This window comes from Alosa pseudoharengus, unplaced genomic scaffold, assembly GCF_046254945.1.
Source record: "Alosa pseudoharengus isolate Yale_2024_CS ecotype anadromous, Long Island Sound unplaced genomic scaffold, YU_APseudo_1.1 YU_APseudo_1.1_scf_5, whole genome shotgun sequence".
NCBI lineage: Eukaryota > Metazoa > Chordata > Actinopteri > Clupeiformes > Clupeidae > Alosa > Alosa pseudoharengus.
In genome coordinates, this window is record NW_027468837.1 from 16,181,582 (window position 1) to 16,201,691 (window position 20,110).

Below are 20,110 nucleotides of genomic sequence, written 5' to 3' on the forward strand. Positions count from 1 at the left end.
TGTCTCAAGTCATTTTGGAAGATCACCATTTTGCAGCACAGACACTCAGTTGCCACTTTGTTAGGAACACTGAACTAAAAACAATGCAATCTAATACACCTGCAATACATCAAAGCTTAAACTCATTTAGAGAGCTGTAGATCGCCCGGGTCGCCGGCGTACGGTGCAGGTGCCCCAGCCAGTTGTGCCATAGCTGGAGCTCATGATTCTACTATTTTAACCTCATTTAAATCTGTAAAGTTTTAGGCTAAAAGGCTAAAAAAACAAAAGTTTTATAGCACTGCAAACTACAGGTACATCCTCCAAAATGACCATACAGTTGAATTGCCACCTCTGAAACTGTTACTGAGTGTAGTCTAGAAAAACTGACAAAGCCCTGCAAACAACTCTAAGTCACTGTAGGACATTTTACTCACTGGAGATTTGCATCTCTGTACAACTGCCTCTGTTGTTATATAGCAGTATATGTTCACAGACCTTGTTATCTCCCTGGGAGAAAAGATGATGTTCTGGATTTTTAAACAAAAAAAACATCCTAGACCTTATGGCAACACATTAACAATAGTTTCTGGTGGTAAACTGGTTATCTGGTGTGTTTGTAAGTATCTGTGCCTTGAAGTTTAGTTTTGGCCCCACTGGGGGATAAAAAAAATGACCATGAATCAGGAGTTGAAATCTCCTTACTATTGCAAAATCAGAAGTAGTGTTTTTCCACGAACTCGCCTCCTTCTGACAGACATGATCATTCAGTTGTCTTAAGGGGGGAAAATATTCCAGACTGATGGCAGTCTTGTTTTCCTTATCAAAAGCAATTGAGTGTGGGCTCTGGATGGAGAGCTTTGTTTTTGTGTGGAGTTGTCAAAGTTACCACTAGGTGGCAGTCTACTCATGTAGTAAGTAGATCACACACAACATGGAACTTTGACTTGTTAGGAGTCTCGCATTTGAGGAAGTCATCTCAGCCAGTGGATGGTGATGTCATAATTTAGTCACAATGCACCAGAGCTTTTGTTGTGTGAAATTGTATGTGGTTATCATCCTCATTAATTGATTTCAGGGTTGGGCAGTCAATATTCATACTATCCTGTACCTGTATTATCACTGTCCTCTGAGAGACCGAATCTCTCTCTCTCTCTCTGTGGATTTGGTTGGTCCACACCATCTTCAGGGCTAGAGAGCACCTTTAAGCGCTCATGTGTTTGGTAGAGAGTGAGCGTGCATGAGCGTCTGCATCTGCATGCGTGTCGACACATTTGTGTATGTGAGAGAAAGCAAAGTGTTCCAATACACCATTTTCGGATGTTGTGTCTGTGTGTTTTTTTTCTGCATAATCAACCCACCACTGAGTACCTTCTGCCAAGTCCCTTAAAGGTACTAGTGATGCTGGCAAATGTGTGTCTAAAAGGAACATGGGCTCAACCAACCGTGTTTTATTTTTGTTTTAGGTTTTTTGGGGAAGACTGTTTCCCTGCTCTGATTGTGTTAAGTCTGAAAACTGTGTCAGACCAAAGCTGCTGGTTTTATGTCCTTGTCTGTTGTGTGTCCAAAGCTTTATCTGCGCTGTCCATAAGACTCTTGTGAAATTCTTTTGTATGATTATATGTAAATACACTGTAAGTGTGTAAATATAAGCAGTCCCGTCTGCATATCTTGGCCTTTCGTCGAGGTGCACAGTATTTTAGCAAAATTGTTATCTTGACAATCACATGTAATTACATTCTTAAATATATTTTCAGAAGTGTTCACTAGTGTTGGCTGTTCTGTTTTTCTTTTTTATTCTCTCACCTTATCCTGAATAAACTCAAAGACTGTGGAACAAATACTCATGGATCTGATGGGAATGTGTGAGTTGCAATGTTATAACACAACTGTAAATTAAGAGGACCCCTGAAGGTACTCTATTCTGTAAAATCTGTATGAATTCACATGTGATTCCTGAAAGCATGGTGCATTGTGTGATGCATAGCATTTGTTGTCAACGCCTTGACTTGAGATCAGCAGAAATTACCACTGTTTCGTTGCCAGTGTGTTGTATTTCCGAGATGGCGGGGAATGCCTGTGTCATCGAGTGCTTACGGCTGAAGGGATGGGATTGGGGTTGTTGGGACCCCCAGAGGAGCTAGCTCCGGGAACGAGGAGCTTGGCACCATGTGCCCATCAAAGCGCAGCGAGTGAGCGCCCTCGGTGTTGGCATGGAGAGCGCTGCCTGTGCATGGCGCGCCTGGGGTGGGTGGCGGGGGGTGGAGGGCGATAAAGCACGGAGCCAGGCAGGGGGTCCCTCTCAATCCTGCTGCGCTTCCACTTTCACACCCACGGCCAGCACACACACCACAGCACGATAGTTCACCGTCTCTCCACTCCTTCCTCTCTCTCTCTCTCTCTCTGTTTTTTCCTCCGGTTGATCTTCTGCCTCTGTCTCTTTTTCTCTGCTCATCTCTCTCTACCTCCACGTCGACGTAGTGTGTGCTGGGTCACCAAGTGGGTGTTAAATGACTGCTGAGATTTTGTGTTTCGAGGCAGTTGTCACGTTTCCTTGCCAAACGGTGTTTAATAGGTTGTCCACGTGGTTGAGAAATCTGGTCTATTTTAGACAGCATCCCACAGGGCTGCACCAGCGGTAGTTTGTCGTTTTTCTCTAGTCATGCTGACTTAGAATAGAAATTATTTAAGAAAATATTTGATGGGCACATTTTATTGTGCAGCCTGTGGATTCACATGACTTTGAGAATGCTGATGGAATTAGTCTGGTGTATCCTAATAATACACTCTAAAGAAGGCTGCCGTATCATCCAGACTTCTGAGGTCTAAGCTACAGTACTTTATTGTATAGCTTTTTCAGGTAAGATGCTAAAATGAAAAGACGATAGATAGATAGATACATACATACTTTATTGATCCCCAAGGGGAAATTCAAACAGTGCTGTATTGTTACATGAAATGTAAAAATAAAGTAGGCCCATAGGTTTTAGTGGATTGTAAAGGTTAGAGGACAAAAGCAGTTAAGCAGGTATAGAGTGAGTAAATGATCTGGTACCTGTCCCCACATAGTACCTCTGTCATTTTGCATCTTGAGTTCTGGTGCATTTCACATGTTTATTCAACGCTATACACTATTAGCCTACTTTCTGACAACCCTGTTTCCAAAAAAGTTGGAATACTGGTTCAAATGTAAATAACATCAATACTATGATATGATGAATACAAATCATATAAATTGTTAAAACAGAGAAATGCAATTGTTTTTTGGAAATAATATGTTCATTTTAAACATGATGCCAGCAACTCCAAACACTGTGTTGCTTCACTTCCGCATTTAACTAGTCTGTAAACGTTGGGGAACTGACAGAGGAGAACAGCTGCTGGAGTTTTGAGAATCAAATATTCTCCCATTCTTAACTGAAAGTTCCTTGACGGAACAAATGTGACAGGTCTGGACAGCACCTGCACTCTACTACTATGGAGCCATACTTGTAATATGCACAGAATTCAGTTTGCTGTTGTCTTATTGAAATATTCAAGGTTTTCCCAACATGATTTCAGAATATGTTGATCATGACCTATATCATTCAGCATTAGTTGCCACTATGCACTAATGCACCCCAATACCACCATAACTAGCTGTTGAACATGTGCACAAATAACAAGTTGAATGGTCCCTCATTAGCCCGGAAGATGCGGAGTCCATGATTTCAATTATGTCACTTTCATTGGTCTAACCACAGTTTTCCACTTTGCCTCAGTCCGTCTTAAATGAGCTCGGACCCATGATCAGACAGTGGCATTTCTGAATCACGTTCAAATATGGTTTTGCATGGTAGAGTTTTAACCAACATTTGTGGCTGTAGCATCAAACTGTGTTCAATATACAAGATACAATAGTTATCGGATGTTTTCCTGAACCCATACAATGATTTTCTTTACAGATACTGGCCTTAAATCCGGTATTGTTTTTAGCCCTGTCTGTCCATTGTTTACAAAGGTTTCTCTAGATTCTCTGAATATGTTAATACTATGTAGGCTGTTGCAGATTATAAACTATTTAGATTGTTTGCAAATTCAAATTTAGGAGCATTATTCTTACATAGTTGCATTATTTGTCCACAGGTATCCACATGAATACCTTATCTTTATTATAGAGATGCTGCTGCCTTGAGATGCCAAAGTGGAACAATTTCATTTAGTTGTGAAATGTGTTTTCTTTAGCACTTCCAGCCCTTCCCACGTTTTTTGAGACATGCTGGCATCAAATTTAATGAGTGTACCATTTCCATGAAAGAGTAAAATTAGTCAGTTTCAACGTTAGACAACAAATCAATGTCCTTTACGCAACTAATTTGGGTTTACGAGATTTGCAGATGATTACATTTGACTTTTATTTACATTTTACACAGCGTCACAACTTCTTTGAAAACAAGCCCCGGAATGGAGACGTTAGGGCACTATATGTTATAACTGTCATCTCACATAGCCTACATTCAATGTTGTCCTAGTATCGCGACCCCGTCCTGTACCCTCAGGTAATAACGCCTCCCCATCTTGTTCCAACGGGACCACCGCTGACATCAGCTCTAACAAGGACGCGCATCCGGTGACGCGCCTGGAGCTCGGATCCTCTTTTTAGCCCAGCCTGCATCCAGGCATCCACATTCTACACTCCTGAGTCTGCAGGCTACATCCCCCAATCCGCGCATCTCCTATGACCCGTCTGCCGTAGCGCTTCTCACAATCTCAACGAATTTATTCGCACGGGTGAGTAAAATTGTTTTAAATAGTAGCCTACTACTTCTATTTGTTTTTAATGTTAGTTTGTCAAAACGTGTACTTGTATAGGCTAAATACGACTCTGATAGTAGCCCAAGTGTCCGCGTTTTGAATTTCAACACTAAGGACCGCTACTCCTCGTCAATTGGTCTTAAAAATTAGGAAAAAATCTGAATCAATTGTAAATAAAATTTTCTAAAGTAAGTTTTTTTTTTTTTTTTTTTTTTTTTTAAAAGACCTCTATGTTACAAAATGACCATTGTTTCCCAATGGTTGAATGCCTGCTTTGGTGGTCCCTTTTGTGACAGTAATCCATTCACTAGTAATAAAATGTTTTATTGCTGTCAGAGGAAGCAGCCTTATGCTGCAATATCACATGCTTATTGGTTTAAGCAAGAGTATATGCACTTTTGATGTATAGGCTACTGTTTGTGTAAATTATTTATTCAGTTTGCTGACCAAAGGATTTAAAGGGTGCTGGGATGCTCATTACATTGACAGGGTGTAAATTTCCATTAATTCAGTGTGGCTGGTGTGTAGGTTACTGGGGTGAGCGGGTGTTCTTCATGAGGCCATGCAATTAAAAGTGAATATAAAGCAGACCCCAGACATATTTGTTCCACTATCGCGAGCAAGCCAGCCTCGCGAGTTAATTAAAATAAAATCTGGATGATCAGCATTAAATCGAGTCTGGTTTCAGACACAGCGCCAAGATGAAGAGGGTTATTCAGGTGATTTGAGGGGGAAATGAGCAAACTTTGAAATGGCTCTTAAAATGCACCATACCAAATCCACCATACGGCGTCAGATGATAAAATGCTGTGCACTTTGTGATATTTCATATCCGTATCTCCTTAAAGTCAGCCTAGCCACTTCAGATTGGCTCCACTGTGGAAATGATTATTTTTGTCTTAGCGGATCAGTTATGAGTCACTTATTGTGCCACCAGCTTTGTGCCGTTTGCTGTTCAGTGGCACTGCTTGTCAAGCCATGGCACACACAGAGCATTGTCACATGCACAGATTGCCGTCCAACTGGGAGTGACGTTGTTCACACCTGGTAGGCTGTGGCGTTCTCACCCTCCAGGCAGAAGGCTTGCTCCCCCGCTCACGGCCTTCCCTCCTCTGTCTCCTCCCACTCCTGCTGTTGCCCCTACAGCCTATACCCCACTGACCACAGAACAGACCTTGCTCCTCACACTAACACCAAAAACCCAATAAGGCGATAATCAGCAACAATCACACTCCTATTTGTCTGTACATTTTCTCTGGACTTTTCCTGTTCTCTGGGCTACTGATACTAACAACAACAAGTATAGAGCAGGAGCAGGCACGTTGGACCTTTGTGACACCCAGCAAGCCAGACCGCCTTTGGTCTCCTTAATGAAATATAGTGATGCATCTTTGACCCCAGAGGCTATTTCCTGGGTCCTCCTGCTCACAGAAGACCAGTCCACAGAGAGACAGAGGGGGGCACGGTGCAGATCAATACAGCCCCTTCGTATGATTTGTAACGCTAGCCGTCAGCGCGGTGGTTTTGGCGTGTTTGATGGACGCAGGTGGCAGCTGGTGCCCCTGCGCAGTCCAGATTGGTCGCAGTGCTACCCCGCTCGCTCCTAATAAGCACAGCTCAATAATGACAAGCTCAAAGGCCCCTGGGGGTAGAGCAGAGGGCTCCTCTTCTGAAGCAGGTGTCACTGACGTGCTCTTGTCTTGTGCACTGGTAATATTTACAGGCCGGGTCGTTCAGAGAACACAATCTCTGCTCAAAATGAGACACTTGACAGTGGCTCTGAGTAAAGTGGAATGAAAAGTCTACATCTGCTCATCCCTGAATGAGGATTTTTATACTTCACACCTATATTATGTAGAAATATAAGTTACTGATGTTATTGTGTCCAGACGCCTAACTTTATGTACATTAATAATGCAAAGGTGGCGTTGTATGGGTGTGTTTGCATCTGTGTGTGTGTGTGTGTGAGAGAGAGACAGAGACAGAGAGAGACAGAGGGTTGTGAGAGCGGCGCAGCTGGAAGTGTGGTTGGTTGGTTGTGGGCGTCTTGGTGAGGAGGCCCCCACTGTGCGAGCGTCAAACACGGTGCCAGCGCGCTCACTCACACGATAAAGGCAGCGTGGCGGGGAGCCACTGGTGTCGCCGTGAGATACCGCTGCGGTGTTGTCATCACCCCGGCACATCTGTTGCACCTGCAGCAATCAGGCAACCGTTCAATCAGATTCCGAGCCCCCCCTCCTCTCTCTGTTTTCTTTTTGTGGGCACTCAATTTTATTCATTCACTCCTTTCTGTCTTTTTTTAAATTCATTCCACCTATTTTTCTTTCATGCCTCTACCTTCATTAGTTTGTTTGTTTTATCTTCTTTCTATATCTCTCTTTCCTGTTCTCCCTTGTCCCCCCCCCCCCCTTGTCTCTCCCCCCTTTCCCTCTTTCTCTCTCCCCAGCAGATGGATCTTGCTTATGGCAATTTTAGCACCTAGGCTATTCTGAGGGCTGAGGGCCGTGGTGCATTTAGAACCGGCAAAACTCCGGCAGCTCACGGTGTGAAGGTGCCAAAACAGTCTGGTGCAGCAACTACAGCATTCTTTTAGCACACTGATGCTGACCTGCAGAATAATATTGCGCTCATCTGAACCACTGGCTCTAGGACCATTTGGCTTTCTAAACTCTAACCCCTCTATTCTCTTCTGTTCTATTCTGTACTATTCTATACACAGTTTTTCACATTCGGGTGGCAGAAGTTCCATTTTACTCCCATGAATGTGTCTCTATTGCCTGTTTCCTCTATTGTCTGCCCTGTACATCTTCATTATCGGTGTGTATTTAAAATGGGCCGAGACGTGGCTTGTGGTCGTCTTCCCCGGCGACTAATCTTTCTCCCATCGACCCCGCTGCTTTCAGTCGGCCTTGTGTTTGGATTCATGGCCCAGCCTTGTGCTTGATTCCATGCTGAGATTTAAGTCGCACCTCTGTCGTCCCTGAGCGAGTGCATTAGTCATGGCTGTCTACCTCCCTCTGGAGTGGGTCCTTAAGACGCCAACGATGCGTCAACCCTCTGCTCAACGCAATGCCTGGGCCTGTTGATAGAGAGAGGGAGAGAAAGAGAGAGAAAGGTGAGGAGACTAACAAACACAAAAAATGAAGAGATAGAAATGAGGGAGATGAGAGGCGAAAATGAGATGAGGAGACGTGACGAGAGACAAAAATAAGCAGAGTGGGTGATGGCTTATGAGGGCACATGGGGAGAGAGATGCACATGTGCAAACACAATCTGGAGAGAGAGAGAGAGAGAGAGAGAGAGAGAATGAGAGAGGGCAAAGTCCACCTGACTCCAGCTGAATGGACAGGCTGTTTCCTGTTCAGCCACAGAGAAACAAGCTCCACCACGCAGGCTTCTAGCTGGGCAGAGAAAACAAAAAAAAAAGCCTCTCCATCAGCCCTCTACAGCATGATGCCCATAATCTGTTTATGGGAACCCAAGGAGAACCTCCTGCCATGTTCTTGTTTGATCGCTAGCAGGCTCCTCATCGCGGAGGAGGGCTCCGTCTTAATTCCCACCATTAGGAGAGCCTTTTGTCCAGGGCCTGGCTCAGATGGCCCAGAGGCCCCGATGCTCCAGTGCTACTAATGCTGGAGCGGGAGCGCCAGATGGCTCCTGGAGGTTTGCCGCTCAGCAGGAGGAGAGAGGCGAAGTTAGCAAAGCGCATTAAAGCTGTCATCACTGCCCAGGCCATCCAAAGCCAGCACCAGTCCCTGTCCCAGCATGCGTTGCATGGCTGTCCCAAACACAACCATAATGGTGTGGATCGGCTTTGCTTTTTCAGGTCCTCCTGCTGCTTAGTTACCTCTCCGCTCCCCCTGAACTCACTCGGTGCAGTTTAATCCCATTTACAGAAACTGACAGTGAGCATTTTTGACCAATTAATTAGTAACTAGTCTGTGGTTTATCATTAATATCAAGTGTCTTAAGCCATGAAACCATTAACCTAGCAGATATACTGTACCGATATCACGTTGGAAGTACTAAAGCACTGCTAATAGTACATACAGCTTGTCTACCCAGGAGGCTAAAGAGTCATTCTTGATAACTTATAGAAATGTGTGCACTCCACAGAATACCATACAGGGCTGTTTTCTGTAACTCCAGTTCTGATTGGCCTTGGTCTCTCTAAAAGTCCCTTTATTCTCAGGAAACTCTTCACCTTTCCTTTACTCTTTGTCGTCCTCTTGCTCTCATCTCTTTTCCACTCTACACATCCAAAGGAACAAGAGCCACCCCACCTCTCCCTCTCTCTATTTCTCTCTATATGCTTCTCTCCCTCCACCCCTCTCTCCCTCCTCCTCTGCATGGCACTCATCCTCCATGCAATACCGACTGAGCTGAGCGCTGTCACCCGCCGAGCTCCTCCGTTTCATGTCAGTCACTGTGAACGTTTGCAAAAGGAGGTTGTGTGTATGTCTATGTGTATGCCTCTGTGTGTGTGTATGTGTGTGTATATGAGTGCTTGTATGGGTCTGTGTGCGTGTTTCTATGTGTGTGTGTGTGTGTGTGTGTGTGTGTGTGTGTGTGTGTGTGTGTGTGTGTGTGTGTGTGTGTGTGTGTGTGTGTGTGTGTGTGTGTGTATGAGTGTATGTGTGAGTGTGTGTATCAGTGTTTGTATGGGTGTGTGTGTGTGTGCGTGTGTGCGTGTGTGTGCGTGCGTGCACAGCGTTTGCCCACGGTGCCCAGCGTGAGGGCCGCTCATGAGAGGCAGGGGCCGGCAGCTCCTCCGCACGAGGGGCTTTGATTAGGGTCCTCATCAGGTGGCCTCCTCAAAGCCCCACCTGTTAGACAGACATGAGACACGCAGCACACAGAGCGCAGAGGGGGCCCCCGCTGCGGCCGGAGGTGGCTTTCAAGTGGGGGGCGCTGACAAACGGAGAGACAGGGAGAGAGAAGGAGAGAGAGGGAGAGAGAGAGAGAGAGAGGAATAAAGAGAAAGACAGACAGAAAGGGAATTACGAAGTGGGGAGTGCAACCCTTCTGAGGAAGGGGGGAGCTATAAAGAGGGAGACAGGAAGAGTGTAAGAAAGAGAGAGTTGGCGGAGAAGAGCAAAAGTGAGGGAAATAACTATCACCACATTTATTCAGATTCTGGGTCAATCAGCTATTTGTAGAGGCTCTTCACTGAAGACTCCTCGGCTCTGTTTTTATTTATTTAGTTTGTTAGTTGTTGTTCTTGTGGTGGTTTCTTCGATTGGACTGCCATTTTTTCTGCTGGTATTATTTGTGTCGGAGCGAGGCAACAATCTGTGTCTCTCATCCAGAGATGTGCTGCTGTTTTATTCAGTGTTTTCATACCTTGGTTGGTGTGCCACATTCCTCCTCTGCTCTGCTATAATGTGAAGTCCTGTAAAGAAGCGGCTTCATTTCAAACAATTGAGGGATTTCAATATTAGCTTGCCTTTTATCAGCCTGGTATTTGAAGTGAGAAAGGAGAACAAAGCAGTGCATGTTTACCCCCCTCCAGATCTTACCATTTTTTATCTTCTCTTCTCTTCTCTAATCTCTCTTCTCTTCTCTTGCTGATTCGTCTCTTCTCTTCTCTTCTCTTCTCTTGCTGATTCTTTTCTTCTTCTCTTTTCTTCTCTTCTCTTCTCTTCTCTTCTCTTCTCTTCTCTCACCCTCTCTTTCATATCTCTGTCAGACCTTTAATAGCTCACTCTCTCCCACATGAAGCTGAGCATTCACAGAGGCGTACAATTCGGCAGCTAAGCCCCCCTCTCTCTGTGAGCTGGTAAACTGCATAGCTGGTATTGCAGCCTGCTGTTGCAAACCACAGTGGCACAGTAGCGACTCCCAAGCAGAGGGTCCACAATGGCAGGGGCAGATTTCCCTTGGCAGCCATCACATTCTCCCCTCCCAGAATGCACCTTCTTCCATTTTGCCTTTGTCATGACGCTCCCAAATAGCTCTGTTGTGAATGCCCAAGAGTTAATCCTTTAAGGCCCCAAAACACACCTTCTTCATCTCAGAGTACATGTACAGTATGTGTGTGTGTGTGTGTGTGTGTGTTGACTTGTGTGTATGTGAGGTATAGACAGAGTAAGAGTCAGACTTATTTGTGTGTGTGTGTGTGTGTGTGTGTGTGTGTGTGTGTGTGTGTGTGTGTGTGTGTGTGTGTGTATGTGTGTGTGTGTGTGTGTGTGTGTGTGTACATATGTATAATGGGGAGAATGTGTGTATGTGCGTACATTACAAGCATGCATATGTATGTTGTCTGCACATTTGTAAGTGTGTGTGTGTATGTGTGTGTGCGCGTGTCAGGAGTAGGCCAGTCTCAACAAATCGATCTCCGCTCACAGCCCCAGCAGCGGCTCAATACACCATTGGCATTGATTTTCTGTGCGAGTGGCCATCTCTCTTCGCCACAAAAGACTGGCCTCCCTCTGCCCAGCCAGCAGGTTGCCCCCATGATGAACAGCCTCCAAATCCTTTGGGCAGGGGGAGCACTCTCCCGCCCCCTTCCTGTGTACCGACAGTGAACCCCCCAAAAAAATCCCTCAACGCCACCCATCAATGTCTTCAGTAAGCCAATGGACTCGGCCTGTGCAACGACAGCTATGATTAGTCTGCCGGATGGTTTGTGTCCACTCCGTGCTCTGTGCGCTCCGTGCCGATGAAACATGCGGGTAAATCGGTGATTAGTAACTGGAGCTCAAATCGAGCTCACCGTGGGCAAACTGCTCCGTAGCGGCGGCCTGCTGTGAACATGCCCCAGTTACCATAGATCTTACCGTGGGCTGTGGAGCAAGGCGGCTGCGTGCAGAACCAACAGCGACGGATGCTGAACACAGCAACCCCTGGCAGAGAGCACAGGGGAGCAGAGCTCCAAATAGGGGCTCTGTGATGATTACCATGGGGACTGCCTTAGGCTAGGTCCCAGCTCCCCTCCTCCTCCTTACATCCTCCTCCTCCTCTCTCTCTCTCTCTCCCTCTCCATCTCTCCATCTGTGTGTGTCTGTCCTATCCTCTGGTGTCCTTGTGCACAGCCCCATAGGAGACTTGGACAAGTGGCTCCCCTGGTTGGTGTGTGTGTGTGTGTTTGTGTGTGAGAGAGAGAGAGGGAGAAAGAGAAAGAGAGAGAGAGAGAGAGAGAGATACTTGGAGAGAGCATGAGTGTGCATGTATGTGCTCGTGGGTATGCTTGTGTGTGGCTAAGGCTTCGCATTGTCTATGAGAACAAAGGATACGAAGAGAATGTTGATTTGGGAGGCAGCACGACCTTCAGGTCCCTCCAATAACAAGAAAGGGGAGGTGGAGGATCTGAGATGCATGCTTGAAGAACATGTGCGTGTCAACTGATTTCCACAGCCAGACTCCGCAGTCTCATCCTCTTTGATTTTCCTCCAGAGGAGCAATGTGCCACAGGCTTATTCTTGCTTTACCCCATCTCCCCCAGCGTAATGTCTGGTCTCCATATTTTTTGCTAAATGTCTCCCTTGACATGTGTGCCTTTGAGATTATAGACACTTTTAGCTCGTCTGTGGGCTGTTTGTGATGTTTTTCACCAAAGCGTTTGCGTTCATAGCCGATAACTTTGCTGTCAGATTGCCTCTGTGCAGTTGCGTCTCGGCCATGTTTGCTTTGACTAATGTGATTTCCACTGATGCTTGGGCCAAGGTTGTTTGCTCTCAGAAATAGTTGTATTCCTGGCTGACTGCCCTGCATGTGTTTGTGTTTCATCTGTGATCCTTAAGCTGCAACTCTGTTTTGTTTGGCACTGATGGACAACTCTCTGACATGAACGCTCTCGTTGTGGTCTTTCCAGCAGGTCGTGCTGTTTTTAAAAAAAAAAAAGATGGCCGCTCCCGGCTGCTGGCTGCCCTGGGCCCTGCTCCTTGCCTCTCTGGCCTGTTCTGCTCTGTCCACAAACTTGGGTCCCACGCACCCCAAGAGGGGCTCCGTCGCAAGAGGAGGGGGCGACAATACCCTGCTCCTGGACCCTGAGATGGGGGCGGGGGGCGGACCCCACCGCAGGAAGCACGGCGGCGGTGGCGGTGGCAGAAATGGGAAGGCCAGCGCTGGACTGCTGTCCCAGAGGCCCACAGTGCACCACCCTGCCCGGCCCGAAGATGACGGCCCGGGCCTGGAGGGCCTGAGTCCCGTGCGGCTGGAGATGGGGCCGGGGGACAGGGAGAGGGAGAGACCCCACCGGGGGTTCAGAGGTGCCCCTTCCCATGCCCGAGACAACCATCCACCTGGCGGAGAGCTGGGGAGGAAGGGCAGGAGGCACGGGCAGGGAAATGGGCACGCACATGGACACCAGCACGGGCACCTGCACGGGCACCTGCACGGACATGGGCATCAGGCCGAACACAAGCGGCATGGTGGACGGAAGGAGAAGGCCAGACATGGTGAGGTCCGGGAGGGGTCAGGTCTGTACTTCAGGCTTTTACATTCAGCAGTCTAGTTGTGTAGTAGATGTGTGAATTCTGGTGCTCCACTGGTGTGTCTGTACTCAATGAGAGGACATAAACCACTAAAACTTCTCGTTGTGTTTTACCAGTTCATTTGAATTTCGTTACTAACCAGATTCATTGTTTAAGTATTTGGTCTCATTTCATGATATTCTTTAAACATACTATGTACTTTAATATGAGTGCATATTATGTTACTAACCATTAAGCTAACCCCACCTAATCTCCAATGTCATGTTGCTTTGTCAAATTGTAGCTAGCCTATGATCAATTAATGAAGTGTTAAGCACAACGCTAAGTGAGCTTAAATGGTCTGGAATTTGCTCAATGTGTCTGTTTGATCTTCAAGATATTACATTGTAACTGTCCCATACCATCTAGCATTTCTTTAATGATGCCTGGAAAATATCTAGTCTTCATATAGAGTATTTTTATATTGTAAAGTCTAAACGTCCTTTTACAAGATTGGTTCTAAAAACATATGGATCCATGATGTATTTCAATGTCAAAATTGTTTGACAATCATAAATTGTCATGTTTCATTCTGGATATATTTGAAACTGGGTCGTTGGAACCTTCAGGTCTCTCATCAGCTGTCAGCTGGACATCTCTGAAATGACTTTCAGGCCTGATTGATAGATGCTCTCTTATCTTTAAAGAACAGATCACCCCCACAATGTCATGAGAGAGGGAATATTTATTGTCCTGTCTGCATGTTCATGCCGCCCACTGCTCTCCTCTCCTGTGTCCATCATTTTGCTCCTCTCACTCTCTCTCTCTCTCTCTCCCTCTCTCTCTCTCTCTCCCTCTCTTTCTCTCTCTCCTATCTCTGTGTATCTCCTGTCCTTTGTGTTCTATTACCATCCCTCTTATCATTCCAACATTTTGAATCTCTCTCTCTTTCCTTCTCTATGCTTCTCTTTCTCCTTCACTCTTCCTCCCTCCCTCCCTTCATGCAGGTTTTCCTCCCGAGCTTGAGTTGAAAGACAGGGACATGCTCGTGGAACGCCCCTCTACCCCCAACCAAAGCCCTGCTCTCCCCTCTCGCGACCCCTCCCCCGCCTCCCGCATCCCCGTTGCCATGGTGACCAGCGAGCATTTCCCCACGTTACCCCCGGCCTCCACCAAACCCCAGGTATCTATATGCTTTCACACACTAACACACACACACACTCACACACACACACACACACACTGAGGGATCCATGAATACTTGGGACTTGGGGCTTGTTATTTGCCACAATGTCCTTTCCCTGGTGACGATGCCAAGCAGAGAGAAGGGCTAATCCTTTTCTGCCGACTCCCCCGGTGTGATGTGAGTTTACGCATGACGTACACCGCTCAATGCCCGTTTTCACGTCTTTTTATGCGAGCCTGAAAACAGACTGAGCGAGAGGAAGGCAGAATGAGGTCTTTTCTGGACGCCCGTAGAAAAAAAAGAAAAGAAAAATAAAAGCACACAAATGCAAGCCAACAGGGGCCTATCTGTTCAGCCTGGGTGTTGGGAAGGACGAGTGAAAAATAATTGCTTATTTTCCCCTTGTAGTCATCTCTGCTCCCGGGCTCATTATCCATTCTCATCATTTGGAATAGCTAATCAACACGTTTTATTGAAAGGGTCAGCTTGGCAAGGACTGGACTGTGGCCTGGTCCAGCGCCAGCTCTTTAACTGGTTCTGATCCCACCTCATCATGACTTGCTTGTGTGCCCCCCGAGTGTGATCCTGTAGGTGTGAATGTGTGTGTGTTAACTTGTGTATGTGTGCTTGTTTGCACACAAGTGTGTATGTGTGTGTGTGTGTGTGTGCCTGTACATGCTTGTCTGCACACAAGTGTGTGTGTGTGTGTGTGTGTGTGTGTGTGTGTGTGTGTGTGTGTGTGTGTGTGTGTGTGTGTGTGTGTGCCTGTACATGCTTGTCTGCACACAAGTGTGTGTGTGTGTGTGAGTGCCTGTACATCCTTGCCTGCACACAAGTGTGTTTGTGTGTGTGTGTGTGTGTGTGTGTGTGCTTGTTCCACTAAGCCTACACACAGTCTGAAGGGGAGGGGGCAGCAGTGTGGTGCGGTGAGACTGGAGTGCAGCTCTGGCTGATTGGGAGGTGAGAGCCCCATCAAGTGGGCTGATACAGTGTTGGTGTGTGTGCAGCCCTGGGGCCGGAGCTACAGTACCTCTCCCGTCTCCAATCAAACATACAGACACACACACACACACACACACAAATCACCTCCGCTACCCACCAGCCCTTCTGCTACTGGGAGGAGAAAAGTATCCCTCTTGTTCCTTCTTTGCACCAATAACCACACAGATCATCCATCTTCATGCTCTCACAACCTCATCCACAGACGAATAGTGCTTCCTCAAGAAAAGCAGAACTGAAACATGACGAATTCCTTATGACTTGTGACCATATTAGTATATTTTTTGCTGTGTGGCCCATTTAGCACATAGCTGAATGCTACCATAATGGCATCATCAGTTGGCTAGAGAACTTACGCAATGATGAAAATGTGATATACTGTATGTGAGGCAACATGTATGTGCTTTCAAATGGAGGGTGGATGGGACAAGCATGCCAGTATTAACACAGTGAGCTCTATTGCATCTAATGCCTCTATTGCCTCTATTGCCTATTCAGCTTGTTTTTTCCAGCATCCATTCTTGCATTGGTCTGGAATGGAATGCCTTTTCAAAAATACGCCACATCCTCTCCTCAGAATGAAATCTGTGGTTGTCCAATATTCAAGTCCTATATTGCATCACAGTGAGGACAAAATTACAAAGCAGAATGTCTTACTCCGTGCACATAACATGGCCTCACTTGTTCTTGTGCGTAGCGCTGTCTTGCACTGCTGTGTTTCGTGTGGAGTTCATGTGGTTTCTGTGGGAGTGTGGGGGGATGTCATCTCGGGTTCATGTAGAGAGAAAATCAGAGACTGTTTTTCTTCACTGTTTACAGCTCCAACTGTGAGTGGCTGTCACCCACGGCGTGGATCTCTTTGTTTCTGTGCTGTCAGTGGCACTGCGAGCGATGGCGACGCCAACGCTGTCTGGAATCAGCTCCTCGGTGGCGCGTTGTCGCCGCGAGCGCTCTTAATTAAGCTTCGATCCGTGCATCTAATTGATGCTGTTTTTTTTGGAGGGTCAGACGCATTGGGGAGGGTTCGATCGGCTTGCCTGGCTTACGCTCATGTGTCGCAGTGGGTTCTGGTATTATACCAGTCCATGCGACGTTAATGATTTGTTTTGCAAGATCGATTCATATTCTTTGGTCAGTGCATTTATTAGGCAGCGTGATTTGATTACCATTAATTGTGAATATCAATGCCTGGATCACATATCGATAGAACTTAGTTGTACACCGTCAAACAAAGACACACACATAAACACACAGAGACAAGCTCTGTGAAACAACGCCTGAATTTTGACTATAAAAGTGTAGGTGACATTGGTCAGGTACGTTATGTTGTGCCTCAACCCCCTGGGTCTCTGCTGTCTCCTGAGAGAGAGAGAGAGAGAGAGAGAGAGAGAGAGAGAGAGAGAGAGAGAGAGACTTGGACTTGGACTTTCCTCTCTGTATTTTACCTCTTTCCTGTTTAGTCGTATTCTCTTTCCTGTCTCTTTCAACTGAATATCATGTTTTTCTCATCCCTTTCTCTTCTTTTTTCACTATTCACTGTAATGTATTATTTCTTTCTTTCTCTTTTGTCGCATGTCACTCCCCCACCTCTCTTCTCACATCTCTACACCTCCTCACCCCCCATATCACCCTCTTTCTTATACATATTCATTTCTCTTTTTTCTTTCTCTTCTTTTTTCTTCTCTTTTCTTTCCTCCACTCCTCTGCTCTTCTCTTCCTCTCCGCTCCCTTCTTCTCTACTCTTCTCTTCTCTCTACTCTCTATCTCCTGCTTAATGTCTTTGAACAGAGTCTCTGTCGGTACCCAGGCAAAGGCAATTACGTTGTGCGCAGCAGCTCTTGGAGTGCCTGTAAATCACTGGCGAGTGGGTTCTGTTGGAGTGCTGTCAGCTTTACGGCCCTGCGCAGAGCAGGTGGCAGCATGGGGAATGTTAAGGGGTCTGTGTGTGTGTGGATATGGGGTTGTTGGGGGCAGGGGTGGGGGGTGGGGGTTAGGCAAGGTAAACCATTTCTCTGTTGAAGCTCAAACATCAATACTCTTCAGATTGGTTGGGGTGCGGTTTGGGTGTTGAGTGGGTTTCTGTGATCAGAACGCCCATAAATGTTTTAACAATGGGCCCAGCAAGGTTTGAGCATTCCTCATAAAGTCAACAGTGCATCTTTTGAGTAAAACATTTTTCTGTGTCAGTGTTTGACATTCAAATTTATTTTACTCTTCTAAAGGCTTCAAATGTGTGTGCTTAACCCTTTAAATGTGTATTGCCAAAAATACTATTCAAAGACTATTCTGCAGGTTTATACATGCTGATAATTTTAATCAGTGGTTAATCACTAGTTGCTGAGCTGTGCTGTGCGATGTGTCTGCAGAAGTCTGGCCGAGGGAAGGCCCAGGGCGAGGTGATGCCCACTCTGGACATGACCCTGTTTGACTGGACTGACTACGAGGACATGAAGCCTGTGGACTCCTGGCCCTCGTCCAAGAAAAAAGGTCAGCCCCTAAAAACAGTTCCCAGGGTGAGAGTTGTTGGCACTGTGGCTGCAGGTATCAGATTTGCATTAAAGTGGTGCAGTGAATCTACAAGTGTTTTTTTTTATTTGGTGGGAGGAAGAGATTAATCAAAAAATGCAAATGTTGCACTCGTAGTTTTTCTCATTTTCCACACCAGGGTTTACAAATAGCACCATTTCTCTGCATTTTAAGTAGAGCTCATCCTGTATGTGTGTGTGTGTGTGTGTGTGTGTGTGCGTGTGCCTGTGCATGACTGTGCCCTTTATAAATGAATAAAATGAGTGACACTGGGTGTGTGTAATGCAGATAAGCGACGCAGTAAGAACCTGAGCAACATGAACGTGACTGTCGATGCAGATGTCATTGAGCCATGTGACCACCACCTGGACTGTCTGCCTGGTCAGTAGCCCCCACCTTCTTCCACTTACAAAACCCAATGAAGAGAAAGAATAATATAACTAACAGCTTAACTGACCAGTCCTTTTTGGTATATTTCAAAATTCGGCCCATAACCTCTAGGTTCTTGCTGTGACCTGAGGCAACATGAATGCAAGCTGCACAGCCGAGGGCTCAACAATAAGTGCTATGATGACTGCATGTGCGAGGAAGGTGAGTGTTGAATGCCGCATGCCTCATGCAAAGACATACTGCACAGTAAGCCAAGGAAATTCACAAAAACAATTGTCATCTACCCTCAAAGATGACCGGCATTTTATTATCATATCAAACCATGCATCAAAAAATGCATGGAATACATCAAACAAATGCGCACTAGACAGAATACACAAATATACACCGAGCGCTGGCACCAGGGTCAGCTCATTGCCTTGAAATGAAATAATATTGAAGCAGTGCCAGGGTGTGAAATGGAATTGGCCAATGGATTCAATCTCAGGCACAAGCCATTTTTGGCCAAAAAAAAAATATTTTGAACTTTTTAAAACTCGAAATGTGTATCAGTTGAACACTTTCTACTAGCTGCAGACAATTTATGGAATTCATGCTTGGCCTCCCCCTAACTAACAGCCTGATGAAGACAGCTGAAGACCCAGGAAAATAGTGCTAGACTACCCAATGGGGGTTACATAGGGGTTAAATGGACTATGGCAGACAAATGATCAGCCACTTTTATAATACTATCAAATTTCTTCTAGCAGAAAGCAATTTTAGGAACAGTGAGATTGAACACTGAAATTACTAAGAAGAAACTACATAATGGTATAGAGCTTAGCCTTGAACTTTTTGTACCTTTTCTAAAATCACAGTAAATTGTGTTGCTGCAGGGCTCCGTTGCTACGCTAAGTTCCACCGGAAGCGCCGTGTGACTCGGCGAAAAGGCCGCTGCGTGGAGCCGGAGTCCGCCAACAGTGACCAGGGAGCTTTCATCACCGTCTGAGGGAAAGACAGAGTCTGTGTGTGTGTGTGTGTGTTTGTGTGTTTGTGTGTGTGTGTGTGTGTGTGTGTGTGTGTGTGTGTGTGTGTGTGTGTGTGTGTGTGTGTGTGTGTGTGTGTGTGTGTGTGTGTGTGTAAGGGAGTGGGGAAGAGAGAAAAAGAGTGTATGTATGTGAGAGAGAGAGAGAACTGGATGAAGATGCTAACAAATGGCCTACATACCCACCTGTTTGTCAGGCACACAGTCCAATCCTCACAGCAGGGGATGGTGGAGGGAGAGGGGGTGGATCATGCCAAATGCCAACAGTGCCAGCTAGCCTGGCCATCATTCCTCCACACCCCCTGCCTTCTCACCCCCATCCTACTGTGAGTGTATGTACTGTGTGTCAAAGGTGATTGTGCAAGCTTCTTGCTCTTCTAGTCTGCACTGTACATAGTAGTCTCTGTCTATGAGACAAGCTGAGCGACCATGTCTTTTTCTTCTTGTATGTATGTAACATCCCATCATCATGCTTCAGTGGTGCTTGTTAACGTCACAGTGACAGATGGCTGTTCCATTTGTTCCGTTTTAATATGCTTTATTTATGCCAGTCTCATAACAGGACACTTGTTTCTTTTCTCTTTTTTTGTCTATGATTTTGAGGTGACTGAAGGACTCGTCTTCTCGGGAGAGAGGAGTGTCAAATCTGTCTGTTAATAGGGAAGAGGGTGAGAGACAGTGATGGATGTGTGTAGATAATGGCAGAGATGAATGGCAAACAGGGAGAGATGAGATGATGGATGGATTGTCTGGTCTTTTGACAGTGAGGAGGCGTCCGTGAAGACTTGCACTGCCAGT

General features: G+C 46.1%; 1 protein-coding gene across 1 annotated transcript; it reads left to right on the forward strand.

Annotated features, from left to right (window-relative positions):
* The first annotated feature begins 12,616 nt into the window (after positions 1–12,616).
* Positions 12,617–19,657, forward strand: draxina (dorsal inhibitory axon guidance protein a). The gene is made up of 6 exons (XM_076268439.1): positions 12,617–13,172; positions 14,195–14,370; positions 17,739–17,859; positions 18,187–18,279; positions 18,400–18,489; positions 19,164–19,657. The coding sequence occupies exons 1-6, from the start codon at positions 12,617–12,619 to the stop codon at positions 19,274–19,276; spliced, it is 1,149 nt and encodes a 382-aa protein (XP_076124554.1). The 3' UTR covers positions 19,277–19,657.
* Positions 19,658–20,110: the final 453 nt, after the last annotated feature.

Coding starts and splice junctions, on each gene's coding strand:
- draxina (XM_076268439.1), top strand. CDS start 12,617: ATGGCCGCTCCCGGCTGCTGGCTGCCCTGGGCCCTGCTCCTTGCCTCT. Junction 13,173..14,194: donor GAAGGAGAAGGCCAGACATG/GTGAGGTCCGGG, acceptor CCCTTCATGCAG/GTTTTCCTCCCGAGCTTGAG. Junction 18,490..19,163: donor TGACTGCATGTGCGAGGAAG/GTGAGTGTTGAA, acceptor GTGTTGCTGCAG/GGCTCCGTTGCTACGCTAAG.